Raw genomic sequence first — 21,679 nt, 5'->3', positions numbered from 1 at the left:
CCTGCTCTGAAGTGGCGGCTCGGTGCACCCAGGGGAGGGAGAAAGAGAGAGGGGAGAGACGGATGGTGGCACAGGAGAGGGAGCGGGCGTGCTAACCCTCTTGCTCTGGGATTTGGGTAGTCCAAGAGGACTGCCCACACAGGGGTGGCATCCAATGTATTGCTCCGTAGACGAAAGCGTGCTGGGCGAATGCAATGCATCCTGGACAGGTCCTGGTCGCACATCACAGCAAACGTCAAGGCACACGTGACCTTAAAGATGGCGGCGCCCGCGATCGGCGGCCAAACCGTTTGTAAACAATGCGGTTGTTGTTTCTGGACGACGTTTCGGATGTTTTTCGATCACGATAATTATTTTTATCCGATAACCTCGCAATAAAACGCGCAGTTTTACACATAAAGCCTCGTATTGTTGACAACTTCCAAAGATGTGATGATGACCGCGCGTTAAGACTTACCGAGCCGATGCGATGTACTTAAACTAAGGTGAAATGGGCTACCATGTTGCGGAAGAAGCACCACATAGTTTACGCTGGCAAAATACGGTCATCTCTTGGTGTTATGACGGCGAAAATATGTCGGTAAGCGGCAAAACGACATGTAAATAAAGTCACATGACCTCAAAATGACGTTTTCTATGACGTGCGACCAGGACAAGATCACGACCTACTTAAGTAGGTCGTGGACAAGATGACAGTTTTGCCAAAAGCACCCGCTTGAGGGTAGTTACAACAATGGCGGGGTTGTGTCACCCCTGTGACTGCCCACCACAGAAAACGTGCGAGCATCCCTCAGTAGCCTTCATTGGGAAGCTCCCTGTGCCACGGTAACCGCCAGGATTCTCGGCGAAGTTACCCCATCCGTTGCTTCCAGACGACACTGGCGTTGTCACTTCCTCTGATTGCATCAAAGTCTTTCGGTGAACAAACAAAACAGTTCCTGCAGATCATATGTCCGATTCGCGTGCATACGCTGTCCGGAAGAGCAGATTTTAGGGCTTTCATACCGATGCTATAGACACGTATCGGAAGTCCCTTGTACGTAGAACTTTTTTCTTGTGTCAACGGCAATAGTCTGCGCAGTAAGCACGTTCACTACTGTGCACTGAACTCATTCTTCTCAGAAGAAGGCACGACCAATCACGACATCACAGGCGATGAAAACAACTCCCACGCACAGATTGAATCTAAAGACGCGGAGCGTAGGTGACAAAGTTGTGCTGTTGTCCGAGCGGTGCAGGTAAGGGGGTATGAATTGGACAGCAGTGTAACTGGGCAGCGCTGTAGTTAGTAACTACAGTGTGAGCAACTAGTAGTAGTAGTAGTAGTAGTAGTGGCACCTAATCCCTTTTGATACAGGGCAGGCTTCCGAAAAAAAGAAAGAAACGGAGTCCACAGGTGCACAGGAAAGTAGAAGATAGAAAGGAGAAAGGGAAAGGAAAAACAATAACAAAATAGTCACTCGTCATTTGCCGATACGTCACTTCCACTTGTGTTCGCTGCTGCCTGTTTAAGTCGCTCCCACTTCACTAGGCGGCACTGTATCCTCTTGACCGTGTCGTCTAGGTTTAGGTTTAGGTTTAGGTTTAGGGTTGCCTATTCCCTTTTGAGTCAGGGCAGGTATCTTAGGATACCACAGGCTGGGTCAGGGCCGTCAGGAACGGTCCAGACTGGAGTCAGGGCTGCCTCTGGGATGTTTCGGGGCTCTCCGGGTTTTGGAATCCGTCGGGTCCGCTTCCGTTCGTCCATCCGAAGGGGAGGCTTGCAGTGCTTGTTGACTGGGGTCGATTCGATTGCGCAGGGCACTCCTTGTTCGCCTTTCCCAGTTTGCCAGGTGGCGCTTGCATCTTTCAGCGATGTCGCTGGCTTCTTCTGTATTTGGTGGGGCTTTTAGTCCAAGTGCCGTTGGTGTCTCTTGGTTTAGACGGGTTGACAGTGTCGCTGGGCATCGTTGCATTACGTGTTCGAGGTCCTCGCGCTCCTCCCCACATAAGATACAAGTGTCGTCTTGGTGGTCGAATAATTTTGATAGCCTTGAGCGGGTTAGGAGAGCGCCTGTTCGTGCCTGAAACAGGAGGCCACTTTGATGATCGCCTCTATACTGGTTATATGGGGCTGGTTCATCCTTGTACTTGTTGTATAAATCCATACTTTGCTTTTTCTGGGTTTGTCTTTTCCAATGTTCGTTTTTTGTTTTCCGCATTTCTTCATTTACTTGTCTATGCCACGTCTCCAGTATTCTGCGGAAGGTGGCGCTTGCGGCACTTCTGTTGGTTACGTCATGTGTGTTTACGTCCTGCTGTGCTGCAATTGCAATCCACAGATGTCACTCTTCGTCTTGCTTCCAATGACGCCGTTCCAGCACGGGCTGCAGGTCCATGTCTAGTTTAGCGGCGCCACTCGATTTCAAACTTCTAATCTACATACCTGGATGGAATTATCGTAATCCAAAATAATCAAGCGGCGGTCGGTTCCACAAATTCCTCCAGAGATCAGTTTCCCCTGGAAAGTTTCGGCAGCGGCGACCATGTCATCTCCATGCGCCCATCGTTTACCTATGACAGCTTGCGTTCCAAGTGTTCCTGAAAATTTCTACAAGGTTAGTCTAGCAAACGTTACACATTTCGATCGCATCGTAAAAATAGAAGACAGGGTTTAGCCTGCCCCAAACTTTGAAAACTGATAGCCATTTATCGCAAGTTTTATTGCAATTTTTTGTAGGGACCATAGTCATGTAGAAAAAAAAAATTAAAAATCAAACAAAAACTCGCCCCATGCATTTTCAATGGCCTATCTCAAACAAACACCGCCATTTTTCCTTGTCTCTGCTTCACATTCATATCACCTCGCTCACACAGGCAGCGCTGCCTACAACGGTGTGACATGCTTATTCTCACAATGATTCTGGCGTAATGCACTAATCATCCTGTTCTGTACGGTGGTGCCATCTGTGTGCGGAGAAATGAAAATGAGGCGCACACGGGAGAAAATGGATAGGCCATAGAAAATGCACAGAGTGAGATTTTGCTTGATTTTTAATTTTTCTTCTAGAGGACTATAGCGCTCACAAAAAAATCCAACAAAACTTGAGACAAATGGGTACCAGACTGCGAAGTTAGGGGTTGGCTAAACCCCATCTTCTATTTTTACGATGCGGTCGAAATGTGTAACGTTTGCTAGACTAACCCTGTAGAAAACACTACGACATCATCCATGTATGCCATTGCGAAATTGTACTTCGCATATCCCAACACTGTATCCATCAACCGCTGCAAAACTGGCGGGTGAATTAGACAAACAGAAAGGCATGTTTACAAATTCGAACAAACCTCTATGACACGGAAAGGCTGTTTTGGGGACATCCTCCGAGGCAACCTGGATTTGCAAAAATCCTCCTTACAATCGGTCCATGTCTAGTTTAGCGGCGCCACTCGATTTCAGTCTTGTAATCTACATACCTGGATGGAATTTGGCATGGTGCATCGTAATCCAAAATAATCAAGCGGCGGTCGTTTCCACAAATTCCTCCAGAGATCAGTTTCCCCTGGAAAGTTTCGGCAACGGCGACCATGTCATCTCCACGCGGTTCCAACCGGCTCATAGCTGTTGCGGCCGGTCTTTTTCGCACGGCGTTCGTCAACGCATCGTTACTTCACATTCGGCTCCCCCAACACACGTTTTTCACGTTTTCACAGATGTTTCCTGTGCTGAAAAAGCAGTGCAGACGGACAAGACAACTGTAACGATCACGCAAACTGCATACACACAGTTGAAAGAAAAAGTGTGGATGCTTCAAAAGGTGGTTCGCGAACTGCAGAGCCGTCATGCAGTTGAAACAGCAGCTTCAAGGAAGAAACCAGATACGATGGTTGACATCGGTATGCTTCCTGAACGACAGCAGCTCATCATCCAACAAGCTATCAAAAAAGCGCCGTTCCCTGATCTGGTATTGACAGAGAAAAAAATAAATAAAAAGTATCATATATTCACTGTTCTATACCTAACGCACAAGGTATCCCAACCAACCAATCCCAATTACGAACCGCAATCAATGCCAACTTACCGAAGAAAGTTTCGACATAAAAATAAGACGGTTTCTCTTGACTCGAAGCATCTCTTGACAACGACCTACTAGATTATAACGACATCATGTCATAGGCACCCCTTCCCAGCGCCGCATTTTTGGAAGGTAGCGGTGGCGCTCCTCATCGTCCCAGTTATTGCTTCCTCAACTTCTACAATACTTTGTACTTCAGCTTACCTTCGTATTTATGTACAAGTGGTGTATATCCCACAGGTGTTTCATTCTGAAGTTGATTATCATCATGATTCTACGCGTTTTCATAGGAGCTATTGCTGTCGTCTGCTACGGTAGTCGTACATACGCTTCTGCGCGTTCAGAATTCAAATTTCCATCGTCCAATCGTGACGCAGATCTCGCGTGCCGATGAGTAGCGCCCCTAGCGGATTGTGCGGACGGGCTCCTCATAAGGGTTGTTGATTATGACATGGCCGTTATAATCTAGTAGGTTGTGCTCTTGACCCGGTTGGATCTCTTGACTCGTCTGAGGGTTCGCATTGCTTGTATCTTTTGACCCCTTTGTCGTTAACTCTAACACCGCTAAGCAGAAATTACTCGTATCCAAATACGAAGGGCTGGTTTTACACACATATAAATACAGCACAAATGCAGGTGGCGAAATCAACTTCTCATTTTTATTGACTAAGTTACCTACTTCGTAAAACATAGCGCAGACCCAGAAAAGCCGACAGTTCTCTTATGTTCTCCATATTTTTTCTTTCTTTTCCAATCCAATCCAATCTCTTATGTCATTTGTGGTGGTTGCATTGTAAGATCAACCTGTTTGTAACGCAGGATTTATGTAGTGCTGTCCTTTTTCAGGGTTCGAAAGGTAGCGTCATATGCCCGGACATCTTTTCTTTCTTTCTTTTTTTTGTGCGTGCGTGCGTGTGTGTCTGCGAGTGTGCGCGTTTTCTGCATCAGTTTTCCCTTAATTTTTTCCGCCGTCCACAAAAGGACAAAAACAAAGCACTTTGCGCCTGGGCGGAGGGGGGTATTTTCTTGGTGTTTATACCTGCAACCCGCAAACCTGCAGAAGTGCAGCCTACTGCACGAAAGTCTTGTCTTTGTATGATTATTTCCTTTCATTTTTATTTCTGTACCTAAACGGTAGATCGCACGATAAATGTATAACAATTTCATTAGATTCGTTTCGAACGCGAGGTGCGTGGGCCCGACTCAACGCATGTGAACACGCCCAGTTGCATTCTGGTCTCGAGCTGGTTGCGTTCCTCAAAGCAATCATTATACTGTCTTCCTTCCAAAGGGACCGATTCACCAACCCCGAGTTCCTCTTCCTGTGCGTATCTTGCCCCTGTCATGTAAAAAAGAAAAAAAAGTCCGTCACGACAAGAAATACTTCCTAATAAAGCGCCGTTACTGAGCAAAGGAAACCGCGGTCCTTTCGCTGTCTGGAGATATGCGTCATCAGCAATTGCTCATCAATTGCTCATCAATGCGTCATCAGCAATTGCTATGTTGAAACCAATGTATTTCCCCCTTTTGAAAATCTAAGCAATCGTAAACGAACATCGCTGCTCGACTGAAAAGAAGCCCTACACACTCGTGTCCATGCAACAAGAGCCCCCTCCAGTGCCATATCAAAGTTGAGGACACAACAAATCGGTATTCCAACTTTGCAGGCGCGCAGTCGCATAGCGAGGTCCCCATCTGCTCACAACCTTGTTACAGGAATATTTAAAATAAATCTGTAAGCTAATATAATATCTGTAAGGTTATATAGGATCGTCGGAACGTCATATTCGGAGCTCGGCCCACCGATTGGACGGCAAAAAGCGACCTAGCCCTTATGACGTATGCGTAGTGGAGAGAGGCGCGCTGGTTACTCATCTTTGAAAGCATTTATATGGGTCACTGATCTGGCACGAGCCGAACGAAATGTATATTTGGGTATTATGATCTGCGTTCTTCCATGGGGTACCTTTTTTTTTTTAAATGTTAGTCGGCCTGTTTACGGCCCCTTTAAGCTTATATTTCCTAGTCATCAGCTTAATTATGCTTTTTATTAAGAAAACTATGCGAAAACAAGATTGTTTACATTAAACAGGATCATTTCATTTTTATGGCTGCTATCTATCTCCACTGAAAGGATCTTGCAACAAGAACACCAGGCCATCGTGACAATGAATGATCGCTGTAGCCGATCTTTTTTTTTTTTTTGCTAGAACTCCATCTGCGTACAATTACAGATTGGAATTAATTGCCCCGTAGCAGTGCTTCCCAATGTCTGTTAAACTACGACCCATGGATATACAGGGTGTCCCAGAAAACGTGTAATTGAATTCTAATAATAATAATAATAATAAAAGAAAGAAACTACACCGCCTTGAATCACGCGGTCAGCGGCATTTGTTCTTACTAGTTTTTTGCCACCTCCTGATCCGCATGTCACATAACCCAAGTTTCATTATGTAAATTTTTGCGAAGTGAACTCGGAAATTTGCCAAGTAAGGGTCACTTTTTTTACCCCAACAACAACAGCGACAACATAGATGAATGGATGATGATGATGATGTGGGATGTTTGGAAGTTCGTAAGTTGACCAAGCTCGATGGACGACATGGCATGGTGGCTGAGGTGGGACGGTCTGTGGATGATCCAGCCCGTTGGATGACATGGCACGATGGATGACCTTGCACGATGGATGAGGGGCCACGGTGGATGACCTGGCATGTCGTCTAATCAGCTCAAAATGGATGAGGCAGCTCGATGGACAAAACGACAAGATGGATGACATGGCACGCTGGATAAGATGGCAAGTTGGATGAGGCGGCCACAAGCCGCGGAGCACCATGAGAGAAATGGGGCGGTCGAGCGGTGGAACCGCGTATTTCGCAGAATGTTGTTCCATGTAACCCGGGACGATCCCAGAAATTGGGACAAATTTGTTCCCTTTCTGCTCTGGGCGTACCGGGAGGTGCCCCATGATGACACCACGGGGGTATCACCATTTCAGCTGCTTTACTGGCGAAAACCGACAGGGCCGTTGGCTATCCTCAAAAATACTTGGAAAGGAGAGATCAACATTTCGAGTCAACTAAGAGAAGCCCCTGCGAAGTACTTGGAGCAACTGAGGGAAAAATTCCGCGCAGCCACAGAAACCGCAGATTTAATCGCGGGAGAGCGCCGGGGCGACGTACGCTGAAAACCACAACCGCCGGGCGAAGCAAAAAGGTTTTAAGCCATGGGACCAGGTGATAGTTCTTGATTACACGCAGGCAGGCTAAACAACAACCGAAATGGCTGGGTCCCTATCAAGTCAACGGCGTCAGCACTCTTACGAAGTGCTTATGGACGACGGTAAAACGCGCACGGTTTCACGCAAACAACCTTCGGGCGTACAAGGCGCGGATGAACCACGTCGGTATAACCTTCCAGGGGGAAGAACACTTTGGAAACGTGGAGCCAGCGCCGACGAGACGAGATGGGCAGTCTGTTTTGCCACAGGAAGCAACCTCCCGTTTGAACATAGAGCAGCAGGGTCAAGTGCGACCACTGTCAGAGCCGTTTATAGTGAGAGTTTGGCCATTAGGAGGAGCCTAACTTAAAGCGCGTCATGCGACGTCACGGCTGAACGAACTCCCTCGTCGTGGTCTATTGTTGTCCCGTCGTCAGCTGGTCGCCGACGCCATATTGATGCTGACCGTTGTTTACAATCCACGGAGAGAAGACACGTGCGAACTTCTTGCTTCGAAAGCCTTTCGTCCTTGAACTCTTTCAGTTCGGTAACAAAGCCCCCCTTATCACTGGCGCGAGTGGGTCATAAGCCGGTTATTCCTGTAGATTACATTCAGCGCGACCACGAAGCTGTGGACTAGCTGGAGGACAGCATCAATATGGCGCGGACTAGACGGCTGATAAGCGGATTCCGCTCGGATTCAGACTTTTTGGGCGGTGCAACGATGACTCTGACGTCAAAATAGGCTCCACCCATGAGGCGGCAAAAGATCAAAGAATGGCCAAACTCTCCCTATAAATGGCTCTGACCACTGTTTGACCAATAAACCTCTACCCGAGAAACGTCATCATGACGTTGGTAAACACACCGAAACGAAAACAGATCGGAAGGGGAGAGCTGGGTTCCACGAATGGGCATTTGTTCGCTGCCTCCTATTGAAAGAAAAGTTGCACCGAAGGTCGCGTCCTTTTCAGAGACCATCGTAATCCCCTCAAGACCGTGGCTTTCGGGCGCGACCTTGTTCGCCACTAGCTTTGAACGTATAGTTCAACCCTACCAAACTGGTGGCGCTGTCGAACATTATGACGTCATTTGTTTACAGACAGGTAGAGGTCAACGATGAAAGATGAAAGTCACTGAAAAGGTTAGCCAGCTGTAGGGATCGAACCCACATCTTCTAGATTACCGGTCAAGGGCTCTACCAATGGACCATTTCCGACAACGCGTATGCGCATGCCCAGCCCTTGAGTGCGCCATCTTTGAGCGGAAAACATCGCCATGGACCCACCTGCGGGCGACTGTCATGTTCATTGTGGGGAGATAATTGGTTTCAAGGTTACGCGGACGTTTGAGGTCTGGTAATCTGTACAATGCACTTTCACTCTTTCCGCATTTTTCTTCCGTGCAACGTACGTGCCAGTTCGTAAAGCGACGTTCGACATTCCACCGCCAGGGGCGACGCGAATATGGAAAAGGTCCATTGAGCTAAGCTAACACTCCTCTCCAGCGACTTTCGGGGTGCGAGGTCTATTCGCAACAGTTTGTCAAGATGTTCCGAGAATAGCTGCCGTGGGGGTGCACAACATAAAACTGCAGGAAGGGCACGTGTCGAGACGGGCGTATCCTTATCGGACGTCGCTACTTTTAAGAAAGGAGGTGGAAAGGCAGATAAACGACCTTCTAGAGCAAGCCCAGGCAGCACTGTACTGAAACTCGAGTGCAATAGGGGTAGACTGGTAGGTGGAAGGCCTTGCACGGACCCTGGAAGCTAAAGAACATTGATAAGACACAATGCCTTCCACACCCATTGCAGTCGACTTTCAGTACATTGTGCTGCTTGGGAGGGCCCGTATAGCCGACCGTCACCGGAAGTACTGCCGCATAACCCCAAGCAGCACAATGTACTGAAAGCCGAGTGCAATAGGGGTGGACGGTATGTCTTATCAGTGTTCCGTACTTTCAAGAGTCTGTTCAAGGTCTTCCACCTACCCGTCCGCCCTTATTGCACTCGACTTTCAGTACATTGTGCTGCTTGGGTCTATTCCCAACAGTTTGTCAACATGTTCCTAGAATAGCTGACGTGGGGGCGCACAACATAAAACTGCAGGAAGGGCACGTGTCGAGACGGGCGTATCCTTATCGGACGTCGCTACTTTTAAGAAAGGAGGTGGAAAGGCAGATAAACGACCTTCTAGAGCAAGCCCAGGCAGCACAATGTACTGAAACTCGAGTGCAATAGGGGTGGACGGGTAGGTGGAAGGCCCTGCACGGACCCTGGAAGCTAAAGAACATTGATAAGACACAATGCCTTCCACACCCATTGCAGTCGACTTTCAGTACATTGTGCTGCTTGGGAGGGCCCGTATACCCGACCGTCACCGGAAGTACTGCCGCATAACCCCAAGCAGCACAATGTACTGAAAGCCGAGTGCAATAGGGGTGGACGGTATGTCTTATCAGTGTTCCGTACTTTCAAGAGTCTGTTCAAGGTCTTCCACCTACCCGTCCGCCCTTATTGCACTCGACTTTCAGTACATTGTGCTGCTTGGGTCTATTCCCAACAGTTTGTCAACATGTTCCTAGAATAGCTGACGTGGGGGCGCACAACATAAAACTGCAGGAAGGGCACGTGTCGAGACGGGCGTATCCTTATCGGACGTCGCTACTTTTAAGAAAGGAGGTGGAAAGGCAGATAAACGACCTTCTAGAGCAAGCCCAGGCAGCACAATGTACTGAAACTCGAGTGCAATAGGGGTGGACGGGTAGGTGGAAGGCCCTGCACGGACCCTGGAAGCTAAAGAACATTGATAAGACACAATGCCTTCCACACCCATTGCAGTCGACTTTCAGTACATTGTGCTGCTTGGGAGGGCCCGTATACCCGACCGTCACCGGAAGTACTGCCGCATAACCCCAAGCAGCACAATGTACTGAAAGCCGAGTGCAATAGGGGTGGACGGTATGTCTTATCAGTGTTCCGTAGTTTCAAGAGTCTGTTCAAGGTCTTCCACCTACCCGTCCGCCCCTATTGCACTCGACTTTCAGTACATTGTGCTGCTTGGGACAGTGAGCACACACACACACCTAAAGGGTGCATTTGGAATTGCGGAACACCTCAGAGTGTGTTGTTAAGCTCGTGTCTTTTTAGTGTTCAAGCAATAAATGTGACCACGGCGTTTTCGCTGCACTACCGTGCGTCAGTCGCCAAGTTCTCTCCGAATTTCGGACATTAACTGAGCTGTAAATCGTAGACTCCGAAAAACTCCGTTTTTTTTTTGTTGAAAAAAAAAAACAAAACAAAAACAATAAACTCCGAAAAACATCCTCCGGTAACGCCCAGAAATAAACTCCGAAAAACCCGAAACCCTAGACTTATCTCTTTAACATCTGTTTTGTCCTGTATCCCCCTCGATTTCCCTTGCATGTGTGCTGAACTATCGCTCAGCAGAAAACCGGATTTCTGCGTATACCCTGGGAAAGGTCCAGTCCACGATAACGGAGTTGCGCTGGGTGTGAGTTAGGGTTGCCACCAGGCCGGTATTATACCGGCAGGGCCGGTTATTTGCTCGCTCTGTTGGTTGCCGGTAGGAAGGCGATACCGGCAGGCTTTTGCCGGTATTTGTGGCTCAACACCTTTCATAAGGGTTTTTACGGGGTTTTCCTTTCAACATTCCACTACAGCTTGAATAAATCTGGAGCACAGACCCCCCAACTCCGTAGTCACCAGTCGTTTTCTTAGTTATTCATTATTATTATCATTGTTGTCTCGAGCGAGTACGCTCCTTTCTTTCTCTCTCTCTCTGTATACTCTCCACCCCTCACTCACTTTCCCTTTCCCGCGAACATTTCCTTCTTTCCCTCTATTCCACCTCCTCTCCCTCAGCCGGTATTTTGCACTCCGAAAGATGGCAACCCTAGACTGTGAGTACGTGTAGTTCCGTTCAGCGGAAGCTATGCACACGATGCCGATAAAAAGAAACGCGTTTTTGCAAGAATGCAGTTATAGCAAGTTGCCGTCCTGCCTCAACCTTCGTCGACACCCACTCTGTCTGTGCTCGGAGAATCTAAGTGAGTTACGTTTTCGTGCATGCTGTAACATAAAATGTTTTCGAAGTTGCGCAGCTGTGGGTCCAATTAACCCCGCCATGTAACTTCGTCCACGACTGCCGTGTTTCACAATGGACGATTTTAAAAAGATGCGCGCGCCATCAAGCGCGTGGCGCAAGGCAGCATGGGAACCTTGAGGGACACTGCTCCGTCGTCTGCTTCGGATATGGTTCATATCGGCTGACGCTGTGGCTGCGCACACCGGGAATGTTGTTGTTCTTCTTCTGCCTCCGCCTCTGGCCGTATCGTAATGCTTGAAGGCGCTCTAAGTTCCCATGAGCCCTTGCGTACCACAGGTGGCGCTTGCTTTTCTAAAATGGTCTATTAATTTTTGCGCATCCAAACATGATTCCGGTGACTACTGGCGTGTTTTAATTATGGCACCTATTATCGTTTTAGCGCGCGCCCCACCGAGACAATCATCAGCAAGTAGCCATGAAGGGATTCTTTGTTCTCATGTTGCTCGTCGTTTCATGTGAGCGTACGTCTTTGTGCTTCTTAAGGGCAACCTCCATGGAGCGAATGTACAGCAAAAAAGCTGCGAACTTCGCTCAGCGTCGGACGCCCTGCGCGAGGCGTCAAAAATGTGAGCGTCCGCCGCCGATCTGCCCATGCCAGATATTTTCGCCCAGCGTCCGCGATTCCGGAAGCGTCAACTGCAGATGAACCAATCAAAGTGCTCTTCCTATACGAATCTACGCCAGATCGCCTGCACGTGGTCGTGTGCTCTCGTGAATCATCGTCGTCGTCCTCTTCTTGCAACTGGATGCTGTCGTCTGCTCGCTGTTTCGCCAACTGCATCGTTAGAACGTGAGGCATTCTCTGCCAAGAAACATGTTTTCTTTTCGCAGTAGTGAATATGCTTTTCGGTACCTTACTGGGCGCATCTTTTCAGACAGATGCTGGATTTAGTTGCAAAATTTGTGACATTAAATGCACTTTTTCGAGCAATAGATTTCACTAAGCTTTCACCTTATACCCTGGCAACAGTGGCATCACAGCATGACTTCCCGACGCCGTCCGCTGGTTTTCCATGGAGCTGGTGCCGGCGAACAACTGGCGGCGGAACGCGCGTGGCAGTCTGCCGCGCGAACTTCGTTGCAAAAATTCGCTCCATGGAGGTTACCCTTTAGTCGAGCCATTTGTAACGTTTGGTGTTTTCTGCCAGTTGTAGCAATCCAGGCAGCGCCTGCCCTCTTCAACTTCCTCGATGAGTCCAGCTTTGGCAGATATGCTACTCGTGACTATCCCACACATATCCCGACCGTTCCCGGCTACCGTTCAGGCAGGGCCGCCCAGCCCGGTAACCTCAGAACAATGTATATAACATTTATTTCTTCTTACCACGGCTGCGTTTCTTGAACAGAATGCACCCACCTCGCTTCTGCCACGAACCATTTATGAATGTTTTCAGAAAACTACGTGGTGCATGATTATAGAAGTGCCGGCAAAAGCGGGCCTTGCAGGATGTGAGCGTGAGCACGACTAACCCCACTTTCTCTCTATATATATATACAGGGTGTTTCAGTTAAATCCCCGGGCTAAATAATTCGCTAACCGGTGCACCAATCGAATAACTTTCTTTTTTACAAGTATCTGTCCAATACCGCCTACAAGATGCGCACCGCGTGAATGAGCGGGAGGCGCTCGTTATTTAAATAAAAATGCAAATGAGTTTCGTCAAAAAGCGTATCTTCTAAAGCAGGGCGCTGTCGGTATTAAAATGGGTACTACCCCTTTTGGGACCTTCAGTGGACACCTTTCAGAGAAAAATCTGCCACCGAAGCGGGTCATTTGTTGCAGTAATTAATTGGTTTCGGTTTACGTATTTTTGTCGCGGCTGGTCGCGGCGAAGCGCAAAAAGACGCTCTTTCACTCCCTTATCCATCAATGAATTACGTCCTTACACCAATGAATTACACCAATGAATTACACCAATGAATTACGTCCTTTTGCGCTTCGCCGCGACCAGCCGCGACAAAAATACGTAAACCGAAACCAATTAATTACTGCAACAAATGACCCGCTTCAGTGGCAGATTTTTCTCTAAAAGGTGTCCACTGAAGGTCCCAAAAGGGGTAGTACCCATTTTAATGCCGACGGCGCCCTGCTTTAGAAGTTAGCTTTTTTCACGAAACTCATTTGAATTTTTATTTAAATAATGAGCGCCTCCCGCTCATTCACGCGGTGCGCATCTTGTAGGCGGTGTTGGACAGATACTTGTAAAAAAGAAAGTTATTCGATTGGTGCACCGGTTCGCGAATTATTTAGCCCGGGGATTTAACTGAAACACCCGGTATATATATATCGAGTTCAGGCCCGCAAAGTGACGCTCCGCAATTTTTAAATTATGCTGTTGCATGTAAGGTATTTAGGGCAGCTAATGTATATTACACTCTTAAAAATGATGATGATGATGATGGTGGTGAAAGGGCTTGCCGTTGTCGGCCTCACGTATGTGGGCAATGTCACGACTGACGCCCTTGGGAAATGTGCGTCCTGGGCCGACTTCGAGGGGAACTGTGCCGGCGTATGTCTGAAAGCGTCTGAGGAAAACCCAGGAAAAAAGCCCCAGACAACCCCTCTTAAAAATGAACTTCACCACATAGCACGCTCCTAGCCAACCGTCATCCCGAGTGACATTGTTCTCTTCCCCGATTTGTTGAAAACTGGAGGCGTACGCCTTTTTGTGACACTTACGCAGAAATGCTGAGTGTCACAAAAAGGTGTACGCCCCGTGCTTTCCACAAATCAAGAGTGATACAGGTGTCACCCTGTACAGTGGTAAGGCCTTCAGCGTGCTATTATGCGGTGAAGCTTTGTTTTAAGAGTGTGTAGTTTTGAGGAATGGTTGCAGTACATTTCCAAAGAAGCATGGAAAGACACGATTCGAAGTCCTACCTGATGCGCTGGACTCAAAGAAAATGTGTCACGAGTATTCGCGACTCCAGCGAACTATAGGTGGCGCACGCCAACCTGGACTCGAGGGTTGTCAGTTCCACCGCTAGGTGGCTACGGCTTCGCTGGAGTCGCAACTTTAGCGAACTATAGGTGGCGCACGCCAACCTGGACTCGAGGGTTGTCAGTTCCACCGCTAGGTGGCTACGCCTTCGCTGGAGTCGCGACTTTAGCGAACTATAGGTGGCGCACGCCAACCTGGACTCGAGGGTTGTCAGTTCCACCGCTAGGTGGCTACGGCTTCGCTGGAGTCGCGACTTTAGCGAACTATAGGTGGCGTACGCCGAACCTGGACTCGAGGGTTGTCAGTTCCACCGATAGGTGGCTACGGTTTCGCTGGTGTCGCGAATAGAAGAAAAGATGTCCAGAAGTCCCGGAACACATATTCGCGAGAAAGTATAGGTGTGCTGCAAGGAACCCTGTGCGCAATAGAACTTTCAATCACGCGGGCAAGAAGAGTGTCTCCCTTCGGCTACCAGTGTATGACGTCACCTCAGCCGCCCAATAAGGAGGCGGGTGCCTTTATGCTTCTTTCATAGTATTTGCGTTTCTTTTTGAAGTCGTGCGTCTCATCCCATCGCTGAGCAGTGTGAGCGCCTGCATGCAATTCTCGACAGCCAATGGAAAATGCTAGAATGATATGACGTCACGACACAACGACCAGCGATAGGTCATGGCGGCTGCGCTCGGTCACATAAACTAATTTTCTCTGGAACCGCACGCTTTCCAGATGAAATATTTTTAGTAACTGTTCCTCAGGTTAGTACGTTCATAAGGAGGAGTGCGAAATAAAAACTGCCGACAGTAGATACGCATGAGCACTTGCTACCACAAAGGTTTATTGAAGGAAAGGAAAGTTACAACAGAGGAGGCACCACCCCTATAGCGAAAAATAGCCAAGGCTCTGTGGCTGCACGCTGATAATATGCTTGTAAGATGGTCTTGCCATCCCAGCCGTTAAGATCAACTTATAAACATATTATCCACATGTAGCCACAGAGCATTGGCTATTTTTCGCCTATATATATATATAATTGAAGAAAAATACCATACGCTCTTTGGCTGCACGTTGAACATATGTTTATAAGCCCCAAACGTCGCCACACCAGCATTGGACAGCTGTTTCGGCCTTACTGGGCCTTCATCAGCAATGCGTAGGTGGGCGACGTTTGAGCGAGTGGCGTCGGAAGGTCACGTGGAACGTGATGTCCTCCCGTCAGGGTGAGTGACTCACCTCTGAAAGCCCATTGCGAAGCCAGTAAAGTATTAATTGAAGAAAAATAGCATAGGCTCTTTGGCTGCACGTTGAACATATGTTTATAAGTCCCAAACGTCGCCACAGCAGCATTGGACAGCTGTTTCGGCCTTATTGGGCCTTCATCAGCAATGCGTAGGTGGGCGACGTTTGAGCGAGTGGCGCCGGAAGGTCACGTGGAACGTGATGTCCTCCCGTCAGGGTGAGTGACTCACCTCTGAATGTATTTTAAAAGGTTGCAAAAGTGTCGTCACAGCCGGTACAATTCCACCGCGAGCTGGTTGTCAGTGAGTCATGTTCTGGAAAAACCTTCCAGAACATGACTCACTCACGACCGCCTCGCACGACAGTTTTGTAACCTTTTAAACGACATTGTACATAGATTTTTCGTCTTAGTCCCGAAGAAGGCGGAGCCCCTGCCGAAACGTAGACTTCCCCAGACCCTTAGTTTGAATGCCAATTTAATAAATAACTTTCCCCCACTCCCAGCTTCAGTCTGTGGTGTCTTTTTTTTTCGTATCTATACACAACGTCCTGGTCGTTCGAACCTCCATTTTGTAGCGTATATATATATATATATGTGTGTGTGTGTGTGTGTAAAATATTTAGACGTGAACAACAGAATAAAGGGAAGTTAAGAAACACTAGTCCATTCAGTAGATAATCTAACATGAAAACTATAACATACTACGTGACGTTTAAACGACGGTCGACATTTCGACAGTCTCTTTCGTCAGGACAAGTGTGTGTTAGCACAAGTGTGTGTGGGTAGCACATGGTTTATGCGGCCTATTCGTCGATTGACACTAAACACGCACTTTCTTGTTGCAGGTGACGCATGAAAGGAACAGTTCGAAGACATCCTACCGACCACTTGGCTTTGGATATTCTCAATGCGTACATGCGCTATAATTTGCGCACCATACTAGATTCTTCGCTTACCTCTCAAGCTATCTCCCAACGCCGTGTTCTCTATATTTCTCTTTTGTCTTTCTCTCCTACGGATTCTTTCATGCCAACATAATTTTGAATAAAATACGACTTTGATCCGCAGCCGGACATAGGGTCCTGCATGGTAAAACGAGAATTAACACTACCAACGAAAATCGGCGGCGCCAGGGGGCGAAGATACAGTATATCAGTGATGGCCACTAACTACTTCTATAATTTAACTCTAACTACTAACTATACTACTAACAGTACTATATTACCATGGTCTTCACAAATGTTACATTCCCAACTTGCGAGTAACCATAATTGCGTATTACAACTACGCTACTATATATTTACTTATATGCTCCAGTTTGATAGTTCATTTTAGTTTTAGGTCCTCAATAATTTTGGTTCCTTTCATTTAGCTTTATTTCATTTTCATTTATTTAGCTAAATTTATCTAAATGATACCGTACAGATACTACCCTGCAGTATCCGAATTACAGAAAATTGTCGTTTCCATTTGTCTCAGGTACTTAGAGTGTGTGTATATCCATTTGTATTACCTGTTCTGTTTCTGTTACCTTTCCCTGCTTGTGACGTCCAAGAGATCACGGCAATGAAGAGTTCTGACAAAGAAAAACACTTTATTTGTAAACAGCAAACACAGCAAGTGCTGGAATTGTACAGGATGTAACTTCTCAGTGATGAGCTGCACTGACAAACTGGAAAGTTGCGAGACATATTATGCAATATAAATTAGTAATATAGTATGCAGATTTTGTCAGGCATTGCTTGACTCCCAGTGCTGTAGTTTAATTTCTGTACCTGAGATCACACAATGTACAAGGTGTCAAGGGATAAGCTTCTTTTTGTATGCACTAAAAATCCTTACAAAATGAACAGAACTTGTTTTCTGTTTGAATATTAACGATTAAATTCTGTGGTGGTCTAACCACCTACCATAGTCTTTTCTTCTCAGCTCCATAGCTTTTTCTTAGGAGGAAGTCTTAGTTTCTTTTAACAATACCAATCAAAGATTGCTGGCCACGCCACTGTCGACATGTATTTTCTAATTTCTAGAAATTCTCATTACGTTTTGGTTTATTGGGGTACACAAATAATGAGAAATTGGTTGCCCGTGTAGCGGAAGCACTGATAATGTGTGCAGGCACCATCTTGGCCGGTGGGTTCTAATTAAGTGTATTGCTTACGAGAAAGAGCTGTACAAAAAAATTTATACTCGTCTATGCTTTACGGGACGATGAATCTCCGCCAAACTCTTATGAACAGAATGTCACGCAGAAAAGGAAAACACTGTGCTGACTTTTACGGTGGAAATGTACATAACAAGTTTTATTTTTGGACACTTTGGGTGACGTAATGTCCATAACACTGAACCCAAACTGATCTATCTGAAAGATGCTGATATACCTGTCGTCCTAAAGTTTTTAACAGAATGTTGTGTTCGTTACATGATATAATATATAGGCGTCTACTTGCTGAGGTAGCCGTTGTATCTTGAGGATAAGCTGCCGCGACTACAAGCTTAGGAATGTACTCCATTATTACAAATATATAAAGTTCTTGCCACGGTGTGGTCCCACAAAGCCATAGGCACTTATTGAGTCTATATATAAATGTGTCAGCCAAAGCTACGTGGCTGCAGTGAAGTTTTCACACATCAGCTGCGTGCATTCACGCTCTCACATAAAATGTGTTGTGTTACTGACAAGCAACTCGTGCACGTAAAAAGTTCCTTGAGGTACTGAATCACGCTCAGCTACATTGTCTCTTCATATCTTAGAGGTTGAGCTAATATTACTGTGCATTAGTATAGTACCAAGCAACGATAAAGAGGTACTGAATGATTGTTAAGCTAATGAGCGTTATCTGCCCTTCATGCAACTATCATTTCAGGTCATTCCACAGCTCAAAAAATCATTTGGTTAGCATGGCCTGCCAGAGTTTTTGCAAAACCTGTTCTGACACTTTTGTTATAAATGCACAAACATGAGGTCTAACAAAGACTGCACAGTGCAAGGTGCGATAACAGCAACAGACAAATGTAACAAATTAATCGAAGGTAATGTAATGAAAAAAAAACGTTAAATACAAAGCTGCCTTACATGTGAGGTTATATAAAGAACTATGAAATAATAAGTTAACACAATATCCAACTTTGGTCAGTGCGTGTACGAACCCGACTCAAAATGCACAAAACTGGCATTTTGACAAAAAAAAAAGAAAAAAGAAAGCTACAATTTGTGCAAATGGACGTTGACAACAAAAGTGGGCAAACACAAGACAGCAACGACACACAACATAAATGTAATAAATAGGGGTAACGTACTGGGCAAGTATACAAGGCCAGCGGTGATATGTCTTCGATTGGTTGGGCATCACGGCCTCGTAGCTGCACGGCTGTTAGTCGTTATAAAATTATCGTGTATGTTAGAATAAAAGTATGTATAGAACATTTGCTGCAAAGCAGCCACACGCAAAAATCAGATCTGGTGAAATATTAGTTTGAATACAATATATTAGGCGATGTGTGATTAGTCGGGAATAATGATAGTACTGTCAAGCCATTCACCCCATTTGAATACTATTCAAGATCGTTCGAACGTATAGGGCATATTACGGTCGCCGACAATTTTTTCTCGGATTCTGGAAATTCAGGTTTCTGATTTTTTCAGATTTTTTCAATATTTCCCGCCGCTTCTTCGAGGGACAGTTGAATTTTTTAAAATGCAGTTCAGTTTTTTTTCTCCCAATAACCGGAAAGTAACGGCATAGCATACACTGCATTGCATCAATGTTCAAATTAACCAGAAAATCACATTAACCAAACTTACTACATCAATGAAGGTCTACTGTACAGAAAAGGCATGCCTAAAATATCACACTTATCTTCATATCATAAAACCGTGCATTGTGCAAATGCAAAACAAAGAGAGGTAATTGAATGATACAAGCTTATTAAAAAGGTTCAGTGTGCAGTAAAAAAAAAAAATTGGCAAGCTCAAATATGGTGACAAATGCCAACTGCAAATGCTGCTAACACTTGTCGTTAAAAGGAACTCGTGGAATCGGCACTTGATCACAAGTGGCTTGACACGCTATAGTTAGAGCCTGAAGTTTTTCAGGAAATATTTTTCTCTAAATTCGGGGAGTAAAATTCGGATAAAATAAACATGTGCTCTAAATTCATGCAAATTTGGGTGGAAAAACTTCCAGTACGCTAAATTCGGGGAGAAATCGGGTTAAACACTAAAACTTCAGGCTCTAGCTATAGTGACATGTGCGCTGTTGTCATGACAACGCAGGCTGCAGGAACATACCAGACTCCATCACTAGGGGGCCTGAGCCAATGTGTATGTACAAAGGGGAATGATACTCTTCAACAAAATAACACCGAGGTGCCTATTTTGCTTCCAGATGGTTACAAAGGCAAAAAAAGAGCTCTCCGTTCATTCCTACCGCCGTCAAGTAGGTCTAAAAAGGGGTTACGGGGCACACCTGTAAAAAGTTCTGATATGTGTGAGCTTTTAAAAAAAAACGGTGCCTCGAGAAGACATCTCACGAGGATTATAAAACTATGTTCTTGCACGGGAAAACCATCCGTTGTCATGGTGAGTGCTGCAACACATACCTGTGGCTCGTAACAATTTAAGAGAGACAAACCATCAAGTGCTACATGATGCGAACGGGTACAACGTGAACAATATTTTTGTAAATCATACCCGACTGTACGATTATACCTAACGTTTTTTCATGACTTGCACAACTGTGTGTGGAACAAGTGAACGCTACCTTACTTCCCCGAGAAATTTCCCCCCGGAGCAGTTCTCTGGCGCACGCGCGTGTGTGAGTAGTCTCTTTTGTGCTCAAGGTACTGATTTGTGCTGATCTGTAGAGATGAGTATCCGCATACCCGCCGATATACCCGCAGCCCAATGCGTTCGCATGTTTTAGTTTTGCCACATGATCGTGACAGCACGAAATGATTCGTTGATGCTGAGGACGCCGTCCGTTAGCGAGCCACTTTTCCAACGCGTACGCTGTGGCTGCTGCTGACATGGTTGCCAGCTCACTGATGCAAAGTGTACCAGTCTTGGTGTCGAAAGATAGCCAAAGTTAACCCTATGTGGCAAACAACAACAACTTTATTTTGAGATGACGAACTGGATATGGAACGTCTTAGAAAGTATTTTGGGCCAAATGTTCGCCATGAATCGGGTCATGCACCGAAATCCGACGGGTTGGTTTTTGCGAATGCGGGAATTGCGGGTCTACCCGCACCTTACCCGCGATGACACAGAATAGTGTACCCGCAAATAACAAACTTGAGCGGGTACCCGCGGGTATACCCGCACCGCACTCATCTTTACCGATCTGCACTGAAAGTAAACGAGTCAAAACGATAATCTGTACTAAAAGTGTAGAAGTAAAAGTGCACTAAAAGTAACACTTCATTGCAGACGACAGACGATGTGAAACGCCAGCTGCGTCGTCTGTCGTCCGCAAAGAAGTTTCCTCGTTGTACTCAGAGTAGAATTTCAGTACGGTGCACACGCACTTTTAGCACCCATTATCTGACGGTACGTTTTTGACATTGTAGGTTTCGTGCAGACGACGCAAGTGGCATTTGGTGTCGTCTGCACCGTTACAGGGGGCAGAGTTACATGTAGCAGTGGGGCTTTGGTGGCAGGACGGGGGCTTCGTCCTCGGGGCGTGAGGCACTCGCTCCGAGACGTCGGAAAGACCAGATGACTCCAATGAGGCAGATGACAACGGCGAGGAGCGCCACGCCAGCGACGGAGCTGTGGAAGGTGAGAGTGGCTCGCGCTGTCCGTGCCTGGCTTGCGGTCCAGCTGGCCAGTGTGCCGTTAAGCGTTTCACGGGCGAGGAGGAGCAGGGCTACCTGCAGGTCAGGGAAGATAAAATGTTGCAGTTGGTCGAAGTAATTCCGAAGCAGTATGTAAAGCCAAAGGTCCTGTGCACGAGACAAGGTGTAAAACTGGGTTGAATAGTCCAGGTTCTGATGCTGAATTTCATTTTTTTTTTAAATTCTGTGCCAACGCTGTGAAACAACAGTGGCTATGACTCTGAGTGGCGTACAGACGCGGACAGATGGAGAGAGGA

General features: G+C 46.6%; 1 protein-coding gene and 1 long non-coding RNA gene across 6 annotated transcripts in view; one reads left to right on the top strand and one right to left on the bottom strand.

Annotated features, from left to right (window-relative positions):
• Nucleotides 1-644: 644 nt before the first annotated feature.
• LOC135386292 (uncharacterized) lies at nucleotides 645-18,143 on the top strand. Of its 2 annotated transcripts, none has more exons than XR_010420657.1 (4): nucleotides 645-1,238; nucleotides 11,785-11,860; nucleotides 12,554-12,704; nucleotides 16,430-18,143. It is a non-coding gene; the product is annotated as an uncharacterized LOC135386292 (long non-coding RNA). The 2 variants fall into 2 exon arrangements; XR_010420656.1 differs by lacking the exon at nucleotides 645-1,238 and adding an exon at nucleotides 9,770-11,346.
• The window catches only part of LOC135386291 (uncharacterized), a 30,271-nt gene continuing 13,286 nt past the window's right edge, over nucleotides 4,695-21,679 (bottom strand). For 3 of the 4 annotated variants that reach the window (XM_064616118.1, XM_064616117.1, XM_064616119.1), the window contains exon 7: nucleotides 17,855-21,458. In XM_064616118.1, the coding sequence (XP_064472188.1) occupies nucleotides 21,216-21,458 (243 nt within the window). In that variant the 3' untranslated portion in view covers nucleotides 17,855-21,215. Of the gene's footprint in view, nucleotides 5,395-17,097; nucleotides 17,161-17,854; nucleotides 21,459-21,679 lie in introns of those variants that run through there. The other variant, XR_010420655.1, reaches the window with a different exon arrangement.

Source organism: Ornithodoros turicata, chromosome 2, assembly GCF_037126465.1.
Source record: "Ornithodoros turicata isolate Travis chromosome 2, ASM3712646v1, whole genome shotgun sequence".
Classification (NCBI taxonomy): domain Eukaryota; kingdom Metazoa; phylum Arthropoda; class Arachnida; order Ixodida; family Argasidae; genus Ornithodoros; species Ornithodoros turicata.
This window is presented reverse-complemented; position numbering and strand designations above follow the sequence as displayed.